The sequence below is a fragment of the Miniopterus schreibersii genome (assembly GCF_964146895.1).
Source record: "Miniopterus schreibersii genome assembly, chromosome: 4".
Classification (NCBI taxonomy): Eukaryota; Metazoa; Chordata; class Mammalia; order Chiroptera; family Miniopteridae; genus Miniopterus; species Miniopterus schreibersii.
In genome coordinates, this window is record NC_138105.1 from 37,554,143 (window position 1) to 37,576,126 (window position 21,984).

General features: G+C 39.5%; 1 protein-coding gene across 1 annotated transcript in view; it reads right to left on the reverse strand.

Moving 5' to 3' along the window:
* The window catches only part of SLC7A11 (solute carrier family 7 member 11), a 69,922-nt gene that overhangs the window by 42,286 nt on the left and 5,652 nt on the right, over positions 1 to 21,984 (reverse strand). The window contains exons 2-5 of the mRNA XM_081133996.1: positions 21,578 to 21,704; positions 17,855 to 17,970; positions 9,019 to 9,144; positions 5,451 to 5,550 (exon numbers count right to left, since the gene is read on the reverse strand). Of these exons, the coding sequence (XP_080990122.1) occupies positions 5,451 to 5,550; positions 9,019 to 9,144; positions 17,855 to 17,970; positions 21,578 to 21,704 (469 nt within the window). The remainder of the gene's footprint in view (positions 1 to 5,450; positions 5,551 to 9,018; positions 9,145 to 17,854; positions 17,971 to 21,577; positions 21,705 to 21,984) is intronic.

The window sequence follows — 21,984 nt, forward strand, 5'->3', positions numbered from 1 at the left end:
AAAGATAATAAATTCTCAATGCACACTTCTCCCTTTCAGTTCACTCTTGTCCAGTCTGTATGCATCCCATCAAATAACCTCAAGTCACAAGGCTCTGAAGTTGCTGATTTTCTTTTTTGTATCTTTAGGAAGCTAAATAGGCACACTGTTAGTCATTATACCATAAGTTGATAACGAGAGAGCACAACTTTTTGTTTTTTTAAATCCTCACCTGAGGACATGCTTAGAGAGAGGAGTGAGAGAGAGACAATCAGTGTGTGAGAGAAGCATCCATCGGCTGCCTTCCTTCCGCACATGCCCCGGCCCAAGATCAAACCCACAACCTGGGTATGTACCCCGGCTGGGAGTCGAACCCACAACCTTTCAGGGCACAAGATGATGCTCAACCAACTGAGCCACTCTGGCCAGGCGAGAGCAGAACTGTTAGAATATTTTCCAAGTCCTGAACACTTTTCTGGGTCTGTCACATGACAGAAGCATTGTGGGCACCCCATATTACATGTTCAGGTTCTACAGGATTGCAAATAGCACCCTGCCTGAGAGACAGGAAAACAAAAAAACTTCCTTCTGCCTCTGGAAGTCTCTCATTTTGTGCAGCTCCTGGGAGCTCCTCTCTATATGCTAGATGGGAAGCTGCCCACACGGAATCGAGGTTTGCTCCAATACACTCTTAAAATTGTTCATTTTATCAATTTATCTTTTAACAAGTTTAAAGTGTCTAATATTTTATATACATATATATATATTTTAAATATATCTTTATTGATCTCAGACACAGGAAAGGAGAGAGAGAGAGAGGTAGAAACATCAATGATGAGAGAGTCATTGATCGGCTGCAGCCCGCAACCCGGGCCTGTGCCCTGACCGGGAATCGAACCCTAATCGCCTGGATCCCAGGTCGATGCTTAACCGCTGAGCCACGCCCGGCTGGGCTAAAGTGTCTAATATTTTAAAGATATGTTTTAAGTGGAAACATGTAAATGGCTGAGGAAACAGTATCGATAATGTTGATCTAAAAAGTTAGCAGCGAAAGATATTTTTTAATGACCAGAGTGTACGTTTCTAAAAATAGAGGTTGCAGTTATACCCCAAAGGTAAGCGGCGATCAATACGTACATCTGGAATATGCACTCTGAGGGGTGTGAGGTGTTTGTTATAAGCCCGAGGCAACGTGAGGTAGGGGAAGAAAATGCAACAATATAAAATAAAACCAAAAAAGCACACAAACTAAGAAATATTTCCAGGGTCCTCATGTCAAAAATAACCAGTTCCTTGCTTTAGAAACATCTTTTCCAACCATGTTAAAGCAAGAAAGGAAATATTTATGAAAAAGAACACAATTTCCAATATTTGCCATGGCTCCAGAGAATAGAGACAAGGAAGGGGGTTGGGGCAGGGTGGGGATGGGAAGAAGAAAACTTCTGATTTGGGTCCAAACGTCGCCTCCCGTGGGAAATGCGGCTTTATGCCCGCTCGCCTCCAGCAGCGAGTCCAGGGCATCCTCTCTGCTTTACATCTCAAGGCCTCCAGAGAACGGCCGCAAGGCCCATTGTTCCAGCTTCTCCACGATGGTGCCTGAAAGGCGCCGCAGTGCTGACAGTGCATTCCAGGACCCAACCATGGGAATTATTTTTAAAAGAAGCTTATTCTTTACATTGGATTTGACACAATGGTACAAAATAATCCCAGCAGGTGCTTTAGAAAGACCAAATCCACGGAGGATAGGATTTAAAAGGAAGGAAAAAAAGAGACCGAAAACCTATTTTCTATCACACAGCTTTAAAAAAAAAAAAAAAATCCTGCCAACCAATATTTAGCTTTGGGTCAGGTATGGAACTGAATGAAGTTGGTTGAGCTCCCCTGGGCCACAAGGGAAACGGGCAGGCATATTTCTCTGAATACAGACATTGGCAAAGAATATTAAAGTTGTTCTGACCCAACTCTGTGACCTGGCTGGGCTAATGATTTCTTTCCCCCTAATCATGTGTCTGTGAAGGAGCTTTTATCATTCTGAAAAGGTTCTGCAGGCTTCACAGCCAAAACCCTCCTGTATACACAGCCAAGGTCTGGCCGCATTCTTTTCCTATTCAACATGCGGGAGGCGAACTGCGAACAGAGCTGGGCCTCCAGGACAGCCGGGGTCTCGCTGCTTTTCCTTAGGCCCCAGGTGGTTAAGTTCTGACAGTCGCTGCTTCTGTCCTGCTTCTGTGCAAGGCGCCAACCCCCACTTTTTTTTCCATACACCATTGTCACAACAGAAGCAGAGGGAGTGAAGGCTCATTTAGTGTCCCATTTATAATCCCACAACACAGCCTTGTAAGTATATCATGAAAGTCAGAGAGAGGTCAGAGAGGCAGGATCACATTTGGAAAGTGAGTGAATTCGCCTCTCCCTGGGAACTCTTTTAGTCTCCCTCTTGTACCATTTATATCCAGATATTAACTTTTCCTCTGGAACTCCAGACCAACAGACTATTTTTTCTAAACACAGCTTCCTTCATTTTTTTTTCTAAGACTGATGGCCATAGATGAACCACCAGCCTATTTCCACCTATCCACAAAGCAGCATTCAGGTAGCATAACAGCCTGTTATGGAAATATAGTTACTTATCCGTCTCCTACAATGTATTAGAGGACATTTCATTTAAAATCCTGGCCTTAATTTCTGGTACTATGATTGAATCCTCAAGAACATAAGAAGATCAATAGTTTCCTGTTCTTTAAAATAGAGAGTGGACGCCCAGCCAGGTGTAGCTCAGTGGTTGAGCATCGACCTAGGACCCAGGAGACTGAGGTTTGATTCTGGGTCAGGGCACATGCCCAGGTTGCGGGCTTGATCCCCAGGGCAGGTCGTGCAGGAGGCAGCCGATCAATGACTCTCTCACCATTGATGTTTCTCTCTCTCTCCCTCTCCCTTCCTCTCTCTGAAATCAATAAATATATAAAATAAAATAAAAAGGAAAAAAATAAAATAGGGAGTGCACATGAGGATTATATGGGTAAAAGTATAAATAAAGGTTTGTATAAACCCCATATACTCTATAAATAGTGTTGAGATAAATTTTTAGGTCCAATATGGAGCTGTTCAATCCCCAAAAACCAAGTCAAATCTGGGCTCTGTATTTATCTCCATGTTGCCTGTTCTTTATCCAATAAAAGCATCCTGTCTTCCGCCCCACTGTGTGGCTCTGTGGACCCTGGAGAGTGCAGACTGCCCATTTTACGAAGTTTTAAATCACAGTGGTTTGTATCACCTACAGTGTCTTTTTTAATCATTTTAACAAGAGGAATGTTTTGAGTTCGATATTAATAAAGCTATTGATATTACTTATTACTTATTAAGGTAATAAGATAATTCAAAATGAAAAGAGTCTTTGTTCATAAAGAAATCTATCAGCCCTCAACAGCCTACAGAAGTAGAGATTTGCTCCAGATAAAGAAGGTGACCTGAATATTCAGTGCTGGTAGCAGGGGCATGAGTTAGGTAGAAGAATATTTTAATATTCCGTGGGAACAGATGCATGAAACTCACAAGCAAAAGCAACTTCATTCAATAGAATTAATCAAATCTCCCTTCTGACTATCTCCACAGTCCACATTCTTGATTGAATATTGCCAGGCTCCCAACACTTGGCTCTAGCTGAAAGCTTCTGCCACCTCCCCACTTCGCTCTGGTGTCTCCTGGTGACCTTCCCAGTAGCTTGGCTGATGCCCCAGGGCTCGAGAGCTCTGATCTAGGCTGAATAGCCACAGAATAGTTGATTCTGCTGCTAACCCTGTGATCACAACTGCGTTCTTTTCTCTGCCCAGCACCCACATCGTGCTTTGGAAAAAATGAAAAAGACTTCAAAACACTGAGGGATCCGAGACTAATGCTTACATACAATGGCTGTAAAAATATTCCGGTAACACACAAATATTTTATGCTAGACTCCTTAGAGCTACAATCTTCTAACAACCTTCAAACACATTTTGCTTCAAAAGCCATGTTAAAATTTTAAGTTCAGTTCTGCACTCTCCCAGTTCTCCTCCAATGCTATCTGTTCATAACTCAATGAGATTAATAGGGTAAACACTCCATTTACTTTGAAATATATTTTTATATGCCATGCATTAGCTGGGAGGTAAGATCTTAAAAACTAAAGAAACAAAAGGAAATTGTATTTGTGTTTGAAGTGCATTTACATAATTTTGAACAAGTGTAGTTTCCTGATACTACTTTTAGACTCATAGAACACTCTCACAGCTAAACCTATATAATATTAGCTCTATAAATAACAAAAAAAGAAATACTGCTACTAATCACCCCAAAATCATTGACTATAATGATTTTGATGTTTAAATAATACTTTGCTACATAGTGGACTTTCTAGCTAAAGCCACTTCACCTAAATCTTAGTAGATCAGCGATTTTCAACCGGTGTGCCTCAAGAATTTTTAAAACATGCAATACCTGACTATTTTGTCAGGGGCACTGACCTCTTTTCCCTTAGATTGTCAAGTAAAAAAAAAATGACAACAGCCAACACAACAATAGCTGTCCCATGTGAATGAATCAAAACTATACCTATTTTTTTTGTCAGATCAGCAAAAAGTATATTTTTTGGTGTGCTGCAGAATTTTAGTAATTAGTTTATGTGTGCTGTGAGATGAAAAGGTTGAAAATCACTGGCCTAGATCAATAAAATTTAATTAGGAAAAAAATTCCACTCTTATCCACAATTATTGCTATTCAAATTCTGGAACAAAGCAAGACATAAATACAGAGTTCTAATGCCTCAACCAGAATGGTATCACAGCTGAACATGCCTCAGGAAATGCACTCCCATGGTACTGTGATTTTCATGAACTTGGCGGCATATTTTGTTTTCGAATACTGAGGACATCTTAAGGAATTTGTAAAGTCCCTTAAAATGTAACAGGTTATCTAGTACAACCGATTTCATTATTGGTTTCTCCTCCCTGCCTTTAGATTACCATTTTACCTCCAGGAGCCTCTTACTTATTTCTACATCTAAATTATTTCTTTCTCATGGGAAGGTGGAAGAAAACCAATCACTATTTATAAACACCCTAGAAGCTTAGGCTGAAGGGCCTTTTGACAAGCAAAGGAACAATCGTTGATACCTCCTGCTCCTGCTATATCCTTACCAATCCACACTTATAAGTGATTTGCGCTGGTTTGTAAGACTCAGCATCTGTTTGTTTTTTGTAACATTCGGCTAAATCTAGGGGTCACCTTGACTGGCAGCCTCAGTCATGTTTGCATGAGGTCACATACACAGGAATTGGCCTGACAGAGGGAGCCACGCCACCTTCTTCGGTTCAAGTAGAGTACATCGCACTGGAGTATGACCGTTCACATTTGCCCAGCCCTTCGCTTAGCAATCAAGTCCAAGTACCCGAAGGAGTTAATGAACCAGACTAAGCACCGTCTAGACGGCCACTCACCAGCCAGCATATGCGTACATCCCGTAATAAAAAGCCAGTGGCAGGCCCATAATACTCGCATCTCTTCCTGAAAAGGCGTCTTTAAAGTGTTGTGTTTGCCCTGCGATGAGAAGAGGAAGATTTGAAGACTTTTCAAAGAATTGGTTGTTATTCATAAGCACGAGGAGGGGGCGAGGGGAGGTTGGATACAAACTATACTGTTTCGGGTCTAGGTTTCTTACCCTCTGCTCATTGCCAATGTTATCTGTTAACACTGTACCCATGCTAGAGATGGAGCTCCAAAAGTATGTTGATCACCACTAACACTGCTTTACACTTCTCTTTTCATAAAAGCATAGCAAAGAGGAAAAAGGCTTTTTAAAAAAAAATCCCTTGTTTGAGAGTGCCCCTGCTCTTGACAGAGTTGGACCATGAATGAAGACTAAAGGATCTTCGCTAACCCATAGTGCATAGGAGTATGATAGAATTTTTTTTAAATGAAGATAATAGAAAGCTTGGGAAGAAATATCCATGGGTCCTTTCTCCAGGAGGAAGTGGCAAGAAAGCCCAAAATCACCTTGTCACGTCATTTAACTTTCTGCTTTTCCTGCAGTTCATTAGACACCAACAGGGGCTGGAAAACCTCACAACTATATCCGCTCCACGCCCCCAGCTTCTTTGGTAAATAAAGTTTTATTGGAGTGCAGCCAGGCCCACTAATTTAGGTATTATGGTAGATACTATCAGTCTATGGCCGATGTCACCCTAAAACAGCAGGGTAGGGTAGTTGTGACAGAGCCCATATGGTGTGCAAAGTTAAAGAGATTTACTGTTGGACTCCGTACAGAGAAATTTCACTGATGTTGTTCTAGAAAATGGCATGGGTTCCTTCCAGAAGTACTGAAAAGAATTATACTAAACTCTAAAATAGATTCATTTTAATAAATTTTGCATCAACATGTGGATTGAACACTTTTTGTGGATCATATTTTTCTCTACTTTGTGAATCAGAATGGGCCCTTTTCTTGTATATATTTTGGATAATTACCAAAAAACAAAAGTTCGTATTTAGTCAGCCAATATCTAAAGTTAAGCATTAAAAAAGTCTCTTTCCCAAAGCAAATAGCAAATGAGATTACCCAAATAGGAAGTGTGACATTATTTCAAAATTGGTCTTCACATAAGTAAATTAAAGGAGGTGACTGATACATGAGACCTCCTCTCTTCATTCATCTCTCAGTTGCTGCCTGGGTTGCCCAGCAACAACACATATATCAACATAATATGTGTGAGTTTTGAGACCAAAAGTAGAGAATGTTGAATTATACACTAAATGATTTTTCCCCTTGAAGCATCCAATTCCTGAATGTAGCTCATTTTTAAAAATGATACAGTGAATTCAGAAATGCCTGTTTTACTAAAGCATCTCTGTGTCCTCATAAAAGGGAGCTATAAATGCTGGGACTCAGATAAAAACATCTGTTGCTTTTTTTTTATCGTGATCTGTGATCTCCTTGGCCTAAAGAGACAATATTCCTAATAGTGCAGCACTGAGTAATCAGCAAAAGGAACGAGGCTTTTTGAAGATCAGGTCCCAAGCACAGATCCTGAAAACTGCCACTCTGAGAGCATTACAGAAGAGAGGCATTTCTGAACTTCAGGGATATTGTGGCTGTATAACAGAGGTCTCAGGAAGATAAACATCATAATATTTAAAGGAAAGTTTAATAAATCCTCGTAAGTAAATACGGACTCTAGAACTATTTTCAGGATCTGGTTAGAGTAGAAATAAATGCTTTTATCTGTATTAGTAAAAGCATTTTTTTCTCCCTGGAGTTTCAAATTCATGTGAAAAATATGTGATCTAGTTAGACAAAAAGTAAGTCACCATTTTATAGGAATAGGGTAAGTTTACCTGCTAAGAATGCTCTCCAAAATGTTAAAATTTGCTTTAAATGTGGTAATACTCTCAGGGTATTTCTCAGATTAGACATGTGAGGAAGCCTGGTTACATTAAGCACCGATATCCTAAGATTTAATTAAAGGATCATTCTAGTGTAAAGTGTCGAAAAAGATCCAAAAGATATCTGGTGAGTTCTGCTCTCAAGGAATTTACAATACAGTAACATCTGGACAACCTCTTCTCTTCTCACACACACATATAAGCAAGTGGTAAAAACTATGGTTATACATTATACCGAAGAAGGTAAAGAGAGAAAAAAATCCTAGTTTTCAAGGATGATATATCATCTTTTGGAAACTAAACTAGAACTCAAGTAGGGTCAATGACTCAGTTTCTGCACTTTCCAAAAATGGAAGAAACTCCTTACAGAAGGTGAAAGAGTTAGCCCAGAAAGAGAAAACACTAACAAAACAAATTATTTTTCCAACATTTCTCATGGATCAGATAAAATATGAGTGCGCCAGCTCTGTGGAGGTCAACGTGAAGAAGGAGAGCCAGCTCATGTCTTCTCTTTATTGAGTTTATTTTGAGTTGGCCAATGTTGCTGGATTGGATGCAAACATTTAGCCAGGAAAACTCTAAGAATTCCCACTGGGCTTCTTAAATGGACAACAGCAACTCCCTTTCTCCAACTCCAGAGGGATGGATCTTTCATCATTTGTTATCGTTTGATGCTGCATTTTGCTGAATTTTGGCATTTCCTTTTGCCTTGTGTAATTCTTCTGCAACTTCATTAAATTTCGCACTAAATTTCCTTTCTTGGAACAGACAATGTCCACGTAAACATTAAGTATTTAACATGTCCAAGTTATAGGTCTCTCCTTTACAATTTCATCTCACTTTCTTATATATTTCCTACTACCATGCCCATTGCTAATTAAATACCCCACCTGGGCCTGCTTCTTTTACAGCAGTTTCCACTGAAGCCCAGCTATTGCGTGTGCCTCCTTCCCTAAAACAACTGAAACTCTAAATGACATCACCCCCTCAACCACCTCATGTTTCTTACTAGACAGTCTACTCTATAAGGCAAGTACTCCCAGAAAACAGTATTAACATTTCTGTAGAAATGCAGAGTTTACATTAAAAATAATGTAACAATAAAAATTAACTTTTCATCACAATTTTTGTCAGGTAACATTTGGTTTTGAGGAGTGCTACTCCCATATGTGACTGCCTTCCTGCCAAATTCCATTTGCCAGGTAAAAGGAATAGCATCCGTAAAGGAAAAGAATTATGGATCTTCCACTATGTTCCAGAGACCTTAATCCTCATTGCTATCATAGAACTATTTTAAAGTAAAAATAAGAGGACATATGTATCTGTAGTTTAAGAGCAGATTTTATTATTTTTTTCACTTCAAACAGTTTACACTGAGAGAGAGAATTCACTGAATGTCTTATTTTGTTGCTTGGCCTAGTCTTAATGCTCTTGTTGCCATTTAACTCTAAATACCAACTCATCCTCAGTGTAGCAGCCTTTCAGATCAATTAGATGACAGTATGGAGTCTAAGTTCCACAAGTAGAGACTAATTAAGGGATTCTGCTAGTACCAGCGAAAGTTAGTGTTCGGAGAGACCAAAAGCAGATACGTACTTTAAAGAGCATTAATTTTTCAGTCCATACCTTTAATTAGCTGCATAATTCCAGGGACTATAATTATCAGAATTGCTATGAGCTTGCAAAAGGTTAGGAAAATCTGGATCCGGGCACTCCAGCTGACACTCATGCTATTGAGGACCATCACTGCAGCTGCAAAAAACAAAACAAAACAAAACAAAAACAGATGAAGTTACAAAAGGAAAATCTTCATTGGCATGAAGACTTCATAGGTCCTGATTGCTCCAAGGGCCATCTAGGAACCAGAGGTGTTGGCATGATCTGGAAGCATTTTGGAAATGCAGAAACTCACACACCGTCCCAGACCTAAGGAACACAAATCTGCATTTCAACAAGACTTCTAGGTGGTTTTTATGCATGTTCAAGTTTGAGAAACTTTTAGATAAAACCTCTGGACAGTGAGAAATCATCTCTTGTTCTTTTTGGCCTATGAGTGAATGTATATTATATTGCCTTAATGATTATATAAAAATATCTCCTAAGCAAATCCTGAAGTCATCACAGCACGCAATCAGATGGCTGAAGGTGACTTCAGCCTGGGAAGGCAGGCACTGTTTCCTCCCTGGATGACTGGGCATATTCACCTCCCAGTGCAGATCACACTCAAGCAGCAGGAAGGTGTCCAGAACTCGGCTGGGCCTATTCTTTACTCACAAGACTAGCCTTAGCCAGCACTTTTGGAGTTCCTCTCCACGCTCCAATTAGCACGTCCAAGAGTGACTTTCAACCTACCCAAAGCGAAGAGGCTCCTAAGACATGTTTCGGGACTTTGGAAAAAAACATTGTAAGTGATGAGTCCAAAAGATCACCCAGGTTAGGATGAACGCTGGGTCTGAAGCCAGCAGAATTCCCCTTTCTTAAGGATTCTGTCTGCAGCTTCCTGAGCAGCACTCGACTACCCGCTCTCCCCGCATTGTGGACCACGAGAACCCTGAGGATGAAACAAGCCGCATTCATCTCTGTGTTGCCGCATTCACCTCAGCTTCATGCCTGGCCCAAGAACATAATCAACACAGTTTGGTTGAATGAATGAATGAATGTGCTGGATACTCAGTTAAAAAACAAAAAAACAAAACGAAAACACTTCCATCAGCCAAAGAGACATGAAATGAATGGTGATCCTTTAAGATGCCTCCTAAACTCTGCTGGAATGACTGAGGTTAATTAGAGAGCAGATTTCAACTTTATGCTCTTTACAAAACCTCATGTTTAGCATACCCACCTCCTCCAGCCAGAAAGCAGCTCCATACTTAACATTTGCAGTTATTATCTATGAGCTTTATTTTTTTTATATATATATATCTTTATTGATTTAAAAGAGAGAACAGGAGAGGGAGAGAGAGAGAGAAACATCAATGATGAGAGAGTCATTGATCGAGCCCGCAGCCCAGGCATGTGCCCTGACCGGGAACCGAACCCCGATCGCCTGGATGCTAGGTCGACGCTCAACCGCTGAGCCACGCCCGGCAGGGCTGAGCTTTATTTTTAAAGATATCCCCCTAAACAAATAACAAAAACATATGAAGATACTTCTCTAGGGATAAAACAAAACACAGGATTTTATAATTCAAACTGCAATAGAAAATTTTCCTTATATATAAAGATATGTTATCTTCATATTTTTCACTGTTTGATATAATCACTAACTCATTTCAGAATTGAAGAATCAGTACAGATATCATTGAGTTAATAAACTAGACCCCTAAAGGAAGGTTGATTAAGGTACACCTTTTTTAATGGTTTGCTATGCAGGTATTTAAAATCATGATGCAGTTAAATATTTATAACATGAAGGGGTGTTCATGATTTAGTACTGACCAACACAGCAAGTGACAGAGATGGATAGACAGATAAACACACACAAAGACAGAAGGGAAATGAAAAAAATCTAAAAAATTAATTACCAAAACATTAACAGAAGGTATCTATAGGTAGAAGACAAAATAATTTTCATTTTTTTCTTTTTCTGCATTATTTTAGTAATTTTTATAAAGAACATGCAGCATTTTTAAGCAAAAAAATAATAAAGCCATTTTCGTTTTTGAAAAAAATTCGAAGATGGAAAAAATAAAGGCTCGTGGTTCCCACACAAAGTGAATTAGGGGTTTACTAATGAAGAAAAGCTTCAAAGGAGCAGGGATCAGAAAGGCTGGGGCCCTGAATAAGCTACATGGGAGGCCAAGGAAAATTTCTATCTACATCTGGAGCTGCAAACATGAAGAAACAGACAGCCCCATTGTTAGTGGCACAGTGCATTACTTTATCAGAGAAAGGGTGAGAAATAAAATTATTTTTCTCTCCCCAATATAAAGCACTTATATATAAAAAATAATATGGCGAGACTCTGCTCTCCTCCTCACCCAGGGACTGATTTTCCTGTTTCTATGCAAATGGCTCTGATAGATGAATCTTTACATGAAGAGGATTATTTTTTCAGTTAAGGAGATTCGGCATTGGCTTGAAAAAAATCAAACTCATGTTCCCCCCACCAACAAAAGAGCACTGTTTTCTTTTAAACAGAGCTCCTGAAACCCAAAACACTCTCTGCTTCTGAAAGTACTCCACATTAGGAGGCAACTGTGGCACGGAGAGGAAGGGAGAGAAAGAAAGGAGACAGAGAGAAAGAGGGATATGAGGAGGGAGGGGGGAGGGGGAGGAAGGGATGGACGGGGGAGGGGGAAGGAGGGAGGGATGGACAGGGGGAGGGGAAGGAGGGAGGGGTGGATGTCGAGGGGAGGGAGGGGTGGACAGGGGGAGGGGGAAAGAGGGAGGGATGGACAGGGGGAAGGGGAGGGAGGCAGGGATGGGTGGGGGAGGGGAGGGAGGGATGGACAGGGAGGGGGAGGGAGGGATGGACAGGGGAGGGGGAGGGAGGGATGGGTAGGGGGAGGGGGAGGGAGGGATGGGCAGGGGGAGGGGGAGGGAAGAAGAGACAGCCTTATTTTTGGAACCTCTATCTATATATTAGAGAAGAGGAAAGAGGATTTGTTACTTTCATAAAGAGTATGCACATTCAGTGCCTATTGAAAAAGAAAAAAAGTATTTGGATTTTCCTTTATATTTTGCTGAGTCTTCTTAGAGAAATGGAAGACAAAATTAAACAAATATTACAAATTGATAATCTCACCTCGCTTTGCTCTCAGACAGCCGAAATAAAAATTCTGGTTAAGACTGATTTCCCTCAAAGCTTTCTCAAAACTCTGCTGCACCGGAGCACCCAGACGGTGCCCTCATTACGAGGCACAGCCGAGATGCACCTCGGGGACCCTGAGGGACAGTTAACAAGGGGCCCGCAGCCAGCGCAGAGGCCCGGGAAGGTCCTCACCCGGCTGTCACTGCCGTTTCATCATGTGTCTTGACGGAGAACCTCAAGTCTACGCGTGCTGCTTATCCAACAAGACTGGAAAGGGACGTGGGATTCACTAAATGCAAGAGCTTTCTGCAGCTCTGAAACAAATAATACCTACTTTGTTTTTTATACACTATCTACCCACAAGGTAATAATCAAAGAAATCTGAGCAAGTTCTCTAGTCCTAGTTTTACTCTTTGAATAATAATTGCCAATTTCACACATTAGGAACTACTTATACCAATTTGAGATGATGATGATGATGATAATAATGGCTATTATTATTATTTTGCTTATTTTAAGTATTACCAAAATGAAAATAAAGAGACATGGAGTTTTTTGTCACTTATTTACAATGCAGTTTCCTAAGAACTGAAATGCAGCCAGGAAAGCCATATGTACAAATTCTGGAGATAACAAATACATATTTGAAAGGAGCTGTATCTGAAAAGGATGTTTAGGGGAATGTTAAGGACTGACTGTGATTTAGGAACAGGCAAGTATGTCTTGCTCATGTCTGTAATTCAAGTCTGTCTCTGCTTTTGCAGAGTGAGATTACTGAGCCTGGATATATTGGATTTTCTCCCAGGTTCAGGTTCTCCCTGGCTTCTGGCTTCTGACTTCTGACTGCTTCGTGCTACACTGATAAAATATGTGAATGACGTATGGATGCTACGTGGTCTAGCTAAAGTGGATTGTTTTTCATAACAGCTGCCTGGGATGCCTTTATCTCTTTGTTAGTATTTATTTCCTGGATGCGCTAATTTCAGAGAAGACGTGTAGCAATAAACAGAGAGTCTGTATTTAGGATCTCACTAAATTGTAAGCATTAAATAAATATGTGACCACATGGAAACTTCACTTCTTTAGTATGAACTTTTGTCCTTTCTTTCCTTTTGATGCATACTGGCCCCATCCAGCATCCTGACTCACCCACCTCCCGCTCCCTCGAGGGTCCACTCCCTTAATCTTAAACCCTCAGGACAAAGAGGTTCTAATCAGCATTAAATAACCTTAGGAACAAGGCCTCAGGTCTGTTGACCACAGAGACAGAGTTTCAGTCAAACTAGAGATCACATCTAGGCTTCAGTTGTGTTTTAGCTCCAGGCCCAGAAAAGCAGCAAAACTAGACAAAGAGATGCTGTGGCTGACCAAATGCATTAACTAATCACCCCCTGCCCTCGCACTGCCGCATCAGTAGGGACCATGACCCTGATTCCCACAGTCACCGTGATTAGTGATCTTTCCCCTGTATAACCCATCTGCTGGAAGCCCTGGGGGAGCCGGGTCTTTGAGCATTAGCTCATCGGTCTCCAGGTGTGGACTGCTTCCTAAAAATAAACTCTTTCTTTGCTACAAACTCCTGCTCGTGTCTTATTGGGCTTTGAGCAGGCAGGCAAATGAACCCCTTTAGGCTGGTAACAACGTAAACTATTATGCCTGGCTGAGCGTGGCTCAGCGGTGGAGCATCGACCTAGGATCCAGGAGATCCTGGCTCGATTCCTGGTCAGGGTTGTAGGCCCGATCCCCAGTGAGGCGCGTGCAGGAGGCAGCTGATCGATGACGACTCTCTCACCATTGATGTTTCTGTTCCTGTCTCTCTCTCTCCCTTCCTCTCTCTGAAATTGGTAAAGATATATATATATTTTTAAAAAGTAAACTATTATTATATGGCAGAAACTGCGCAAACTCTTTCCATGGATAGTTATTTAATCTTAATCTCTCTATGACATGGTTACCATCATTGGCCTTATTTTTGAAATGAGACCTGGGACATTAATTAACATGCCTATGTTCACAAAGGTGCATGTGAAGATAGGATTGGAGCCCAGGCGGGCTGACTCCAGAGTCCACACTTCAGCCACTAGTTCCCAAGTAACAAGGAGGAAGCAGCTCAAAGACATATATGATCTCATTAGTACGCTCCGTTCTTCCAAAGCCCTGGTGGCTCCTCTCTGCCGAAGTTCACGTTTGTCTTGGCTGGGATTTCAGGATACTTCAATGCCACATTTAATTGTCATCTTCCTGAAGAAAATGGTTGTTGTTTGCAGTACTTGTGCATTTCTATGCTATGCATATCTGTCTAAGAACTGGCTGTCTTGGTAATTTAGTTACGGTAAAAAAGCAGTAAGCATAGCCAGGCTTCAGAAAATGAAACAAAGCCACTTCACATGCTATGTTTGAAATGCTAGCACAGAACTGGTCCTAGATTTTCTTTCATGTAAGTTACTGATGCCAGGAAAATACAGTTTTAGAAAAGAAAATATAGTAACGCCGTTTGTAGAACTGGCTAATTTTTGTTCACGGTGCAATCACATTATTTTTATTTTGTCCGCTTTCCCTAATTATTCTCACAGGTATAAGAAGCTGGGCAGGGCTGTCTACTCAGCTACATAAACTAAACTCTTATAGACTTGGAGAGGTTGTTAGGGATGGATCTGGGACTAGATCTCACATTTTGAGAAAATATTTTTATTACAGTGTTCTTCTTTTCCAGTGTGTGCTTACTTAGGGTTTAGTTTCAGGAGACCAGAACAACAGACAAAATATCATTTTAAATATTCAACATATGCACTTCAATGCTTCCTGAAACTACAAAAACTGACATTTCATGGGGTTTCCCAGAAGGTAAAGGGAGTAATGTCAGTGCTGGGCTAGAGGGGAATGCCAAACGTGAACATAAGATTTCCCAGTTACACTTCCACATGCCTCATATGTTTACCACAAAGGCGAGGTCTCTGGACAAACACAGCTCCTCTTCTTTATTAATCGGACAGGAATGAGTACAGTCCAGGCGCTGCTGTACTTACCATGGGGTTACATCCAGTGTGAGACGAAAATATTCTAAGTCGAAAATGCACTTAATACACTTAACCTCCTGAACATCATAGCTTAGCCAAGCCTACCTTAAATGTGCTGAGTGCAATAAAACAGACAAACAGACAAACCAACAAAACTGGCTGCACAGTCCCCAGCAGAGTGCGGGCATGGGGTGTTTACCCTGGTGCCTGAGTGTCGGATTATTGCGCTCACTGCCCTTGCCCAGCCGGCATCACGAGAGAGTATCCTACCAATTATCGCTAGCCAGGAAAAAATTAAAATCAAAATTTGAAGTATGGTTTCTACTCAATGTGAATCGCTATCACATCATCAGAAAGTCTAAAAATCGTAAGTCGAACCACTGTAAGTCGGGAATCGCTGTACTTTTTAAGGGGTAGGGGGTGAGGAGTACATTAGCATTTAGTAATTCTCCACTCCCACCCCACTCTCATTTCCTAAGTGGTTGGCTAACATTTCAAAAAACTTGAAATTCCTTTTTTCTGTGATTTGTTTATAACACAGTCCTTCAGGTCTGCTCTTCTGTATTGAACTACAGATTTCAAACTACCACAAAAGATCCCCCCACCCCATATGAGGAAGCAGTTCATGCAATGAGACTCTGCTTTCTACTGCTCACTAACCCTCCACCCCCAGCAGGCAGAAAATCACCTACCCTAACTTTGAATAATGCAGACTGTGAAAAATTTGCCCCCAGGTGAGTTTCTCCTTCTCTATTGCCATCTCCACTTCCTGTTGCTCCATTAAAGCTAAATTCTTCTCAAAGACAGTTTGACATTCCCAATTAGGCCACTGACTTACATTATTTCCCACTGAGTCACGAGAATATCCATTTTTTTCTCTTTAGTGCTTCTGATAATAGGAACACATATCCCCAGAATTTCAAGATAGCAAAAGAACATGAGAATTTGTAAACTAATGTTATAAGTAATGGCATAAGTAGAGAAAAATGTCTAGCTTCATCCAAGATACACTCAGGCTCTTTGTTAACTGTCTGATCACCAATCTCTACTACAGAAAGAAATTTTGCAAACTGCAAGGTACTTAGTTATCCTTATATATGATTGCTTCAAAATTTTGGTTTGAATGGTTACCATTTACTACCTTAAAATTCAAATTTTCCCTTAAAATTTTTTAATAGAATTTGGATAAATAAGAAAATAGTCATCTAGACTTTGCAAAATAGTAATGTGTTAGTCGTGGTGCAGCTTCAAGGCCAAAGTGGGCAATGCTCATGGATTTGTATGTTTACGTAGAATGTATTTAAAGTTTGCTGGTTATGGCTTTTAATTAGTAAGTTCTATTGGCAATTTACAGAGCTCTCGAAAACACTACCCCTACCTTTCTCTTTTCAAATATAATAATTGTGATATGATTCTGCCTCAGTCAATCCAGGGACAAGAATAGAATGGGCACAACATTGGCTTTTAGTATGTCCCTTAGTGGAACACCAGATTTATCAAGAATTTAGCAGAAATTTCAATTCTGCTAAAGGCCTTAAAAATTTGGCATAGCTTCCCTTTCTATAGCCATTCAAGATAAATTATCTTTTCACAGGTATTTTGCCAATAAGTAAGATTGATGTTTAAAGTAGTTTAATATTTACGACCAAATCACAAAACTGAGAAATTGTGACACAGTTTCAATTCCAGGTTGCTGGCCTCCGGAGCCTGAGCTGTAACCACTACCATATTTTTATGTGTAATTCCTCTTTCCTGATAACTAACCACTCACCTCTCTGCTGTCAAATGTTCATCATTCTCTTCATTGTCCTATTAAAATACCTGAGCTACACACAACTAAAAATTCTATAATTATGTTATCCAGTTATTTCTGTGTAGCTTTCTATTTCCAGGTAATTTAAACAATCAAATGTTGATTCTTAAAACAGTGATTCAATTAGCACCTAGAATTAAGTTATAGTTTCCAGTAAGAGTCAAGGGTTTGGAAGCTAGACCCTTCTGAGAACTTAGCCACACTTGGCTTTTATATCACTTATGTGATGTGCAAAATCCTCTTTTAATTTCTTTTTAAAACTTTTTCTACTATCTGTGCCCATTGATAAAAATGAGCAATTTACTAATTTGGAAACCATAAAGAAAACTCCTAGCTGAGAAATGCTACTATTAATCAAATATAGAAAGAAGACTCGTGGCCATCAATGGACAGCTAAACCCATAACACTAACGACAGCTGCTAACACTATAAAATGTATAAACACAACACACACATCCAACACATACACATCATAGTCCAATAGGATAAATGAGTTATAATTCAGCATGTTATCTCCGAGGAAGGAAAATTTCTAATATTAAAAATCCACAAAATAATTGGGTTTTCATCTGTAATTGTCTCTTTTTCATACAATCCAATTTCTATTTTACTAACAAGGTAGTTTTCTTTGCCTATTTTAAACGATTCACCATCGTGGCTATTGACCCAATGCAAAATCGGCATGTAATGCAGTATCAGGGATCGCTCCAAATACTTACTCTTTTCATTATTTTCCAACACAAATTTGGCAAGGAACTATGAGCAAAAAGAATATAATGAGGAAAATAGGTCCCACCATGCGAAAAGTCTGTAGAAACTTTGTCTCCATTCACTTTTGTGGGTTTTTAATTGTTTCACATTCATATCTATCATACTCACTTAAGCCCACAGCTGTAATGAGCTTGATTGCAAGTTCAGGAATTTCACAATGAATAAAAAATGGTTCCAGAAAGTAGCGTCCAAATGCCAGAGATATCACAGCAGTGGCTGCAGGGCTAGAAAACATATATATTTAGGTTACTACAGAAAAAAAATAGCATCTTCAATAAACTTTTTCTACCATGAGATATTTTTATTCAGCGCATGGGACATGTTAAATATGATAGTCTATAACTTTTAGAACTCCATGTTTGATTAGGTTGTCACCAACATTTCAAATGAAATATTGTCTATAACTTTGGTGGATAGTTGGGAGCAAGGCTGGGTGCTATCAATTTTGCCTCTGTCATCCCATATTTGCCTTTTTCCCCCTTAAAAGTCTAGTTTATTACTTGAGATCCTGACAGAGCTGAGCTTCAAAAGAAGCAGTCTTCTCTCATCATTGATGTTTCTATCTCTCTCTCTCCCTCTCCTTTCCTCTCTCTGAAATCAATAAAGATATATTAAAAAGAAAAGAAAAGAAGCAGTCTTCTTTCTCACTAAGTCAACAATTAAATCCCAGTCACAGTAAGAATGTTTTAATGGTGCGGATCTAATGGGATGGGGCATGGTCAGGAAAATGAACACAAAACAACAAAAAAATTATTAAGTGTTCATTGCAAATATATGCTTACATCCTTGACACATTTATTATTATTTTTCCAGTACAGATGAAAATTTGAAGAGCCAAGTGGTTATTCTTAATTCCATGGAAATATTTAGATGCAAAGTTTAAGCTAAAAATAGAAGTACTCTTGTAATTTTACACAAGTGAGAAAATGTGTAAAATAAGAAAATGAAATAAGTTCAGGTATATAGCAAAATAGGTAACAAGCCATTTCATTTTAATTCTTCAAATATTTCTGATAAAATTACACATCTTTTGGGTATATATATATAATACACACACTCACTCTATATATACACACTTATATATATACACACACACATTCTCATATAAATACATATATATATTCATATATATATATATATATATATATATATAGTTATATGAATGCATATTCTTTGGATACACAATACACAGACAAGCCCCTGGGATTACCTAATTTCTCAGGCAATCTTCCCTTCCAGCTTCTCCTCTTTCTCATGGTTACCCGACACCCACATCCAATCCCTAGACTGTCAGACAACCAACCACTATTATGAGCTCTGGCCTTGGCCTGCTGGTATCAGACAGCACTGTAAATTTCTTGCCATTCTTCTTCTCCTGGAGAGCCCTCACCCACTCTTCCAAAACAGGGCTATTTTTCCTGTTCTACATAATTTATAAATCTTTTGATGTATAAATTAAAATCTGATCATGTCATTTTAGTGCTTTCAAAACATGCTCAGGACATGCAAAAATCCTTCATTTCCAATCTCCATCTAATGTAAACTTCTCCTTCTCCTTCAGTTTGCTTCTTCCCACCAGAAGGATCTGCACACCCCTTGCCTGGAGCCCCTGCAACTCATTGACAGTTTTTTTATACCTCAGGTCTAGTTCAATCTTCCTTTGCCTGAGAAAGTTTCTCTAGTCCTCTCATTGTATGAGATCTACCAGGTATACTCTCTCAGTGAACCCCATGGCTTCCTTTTCGCAGTGCTCATCATAGTAGCAACTTTACATTCACTTATGTGATTTCTTGATTGATAACTATTTCCCACACTTGACCTTGAGCTCCATGAGTATAAGATTGTGTCCATCATAATCACTGTTTTATCCCCAGTGTTCACTATAATGTCTATCATGTAGTAGAAACCCAATGAATTTTGAATATATGGTGAATATGTGAATTTGATCTAATGGCCCCTGCTTTGTATTGATGTGTGATATTTCTTTCCTTGACATCTATGTTTTACAGATGATTTCTGGCACTTTTAACAGGGGACCAGAACACAGACATCCAAAATATTAAGTAAGACTACAAGATAGCATGTTCAATGTCAAAGGAGACGCAGAGACTGTATGTTTTAGAAGAACTGGAGAGGAAAGAAATACCATACACCAGGGTGAACAGGAAATTAACTGTAAAAAAGAGAGAATTTAAGTTGACCTTTGAAGAGTTAAGATTCAGATCATCAGGAAAGAGTGGAAAGCACACCCCTGGAAAATCCCAGACTTTAGAAAAGGAACAAAGCACTTATCATTATTTCATTACAACAAGTCTAAATAATGTAGAATTGTTTAAAATGAGAACAGGCTTATCAAAAAGTAAATTCTACTCTGAAGACCTTTGTTTTAAAAAAAAAAAAAAAGAGACTCCTAGCCCTAGCCTGTTTGGCTTAGTGGTTAGGCAGGGAGGGGTGGAGAATGTCTGGCCCATGGGCTGAAATCATTTGGTCTGGCCCTGCCAAGGCATCCACAGGTGGGACTCGAAATTCAACAAATTCAAATAAATGTTGGACCAAATATAGCAGGCTAGTTTTTACGTTGATAATTTTATATGGCCCGAGAATGATGTTATAAATATCCAAATGGCCCTTTGCAGAAAAAAGGTTTCCCACCCCTGAGTTAGATCATTGGCCCTCAGAGTGAAGGGTCCTAGGTTCAATTCCTGTCAAGGGCACATACCTCAGTTGCAGGCTCGATCTCCAGCCTGGTTGGGCTGGGTAGGGGGGTATGTGGGAGGCAACCAATTGATGTGTCTCTCACACGGATGTTTCTCTCTCTCTGTCTCTCCACAACCCCCCCCCCCCCACTCTCTCTGAAAAGCAATAGAAAAAATATCCTTGGGTGATGATTAAAAAAAGAAAAAAAGACTCCTAGGACTATAAAGATCAAGATTAGTGTTAAGCCAATGCTTATTAACTCTGTCTTTGCCACTTACCCACAAATAAATGATAAGATAAAAGTTCATGGGCTCTCAGGTGTGTACCTCTGATAAGTTTACAGGAAGAATAAGTTTTCCTAGATAATTCTGTTAAACTCAGTGATCAGAACATGCAAGTCATGTTTCCTGAAAGCAATTAAACTTAGGAACTACAATACTCTAAATGACATAAATTTCCCATGAAGTTGAAGGGAACTTGCTGGTCAGAGTGACTTAGCACAACTGGATTTGATTCTAAACCAAGAGTCTTGGGAAGAGAGCACATTGCTACATCAACAAAATGAGAAAAGATTTTCACAACTGTAGTCCACTGATTTAACATGAGGGAGTGAGTCATTAATGTCAAATCAAGTCTTATTTCTTTGTAAAGCATTAAACTTGGTGACACGCTAAGTTGTGAAAAAGAACAGAATGTTCCTAGTCACAAAGCCTGAGTCAAGTTAACTGTCTTAGGGGTGTAATCCGTAAGACTAACAACTCCAGTTCCTAGCATAGGACTTCCTTTTGTCTGGCCAGTCAAAGGTATGATTTATAAAGGTGGATTTTGATGCTTCTTGTCCTTTCAGGCTAACATCTTCCTTGAAAATGCCATAGGGAATAATTGAAGATTAAAGAAAAGCAGCTACCACAAAGTTTGGCTTGGTTGGCGAACTATTGCCTGTGGGAAAACTGCATTAGAAATGTTAATTGAGAAGGTATTTCATCACAGACTTTGTGTCCTGAAGTAGATATATTTACAGCATAGTCACATGATATGCATATTTTAATTAGTTAAAAATATTCAAGGTAATTCAATGAAGGGTGTAACACATAGGTTTATTTTTCCTTAATTTTTTCCTGCTTGTGTACTTACCGGATTATGAGCAGTTCCACCCAAACTCGTACAAAAGCTGGTAATGGGCCAAAGACTTCCAGAATATATGTGTAATGACCACCAGATTTCTTTATACTTGTTCCCAATTCTGCATAGGACATGGCTCCTGTGAAATATTTATAATAAACAGGTACAAAGATAAATATCACCAAGTCATCCTGCAGTAGAATTAATACAACAATGTTTATATTGCACGGGATGTTACTACATCCTTTGGTATAAATGACATTCTTATTTCAAGACAAGTAACAGTCATCTAATTGCTAAAGAGCCACTGAATTCTTTTTGTAACTTCCTTAAATTTGAGATCTAGTTCATGATGTTCAAACAATGTAAGTTTACTTGAACTGGTAAAGACAAACTTCTAAAACAATACCATTGTGAAT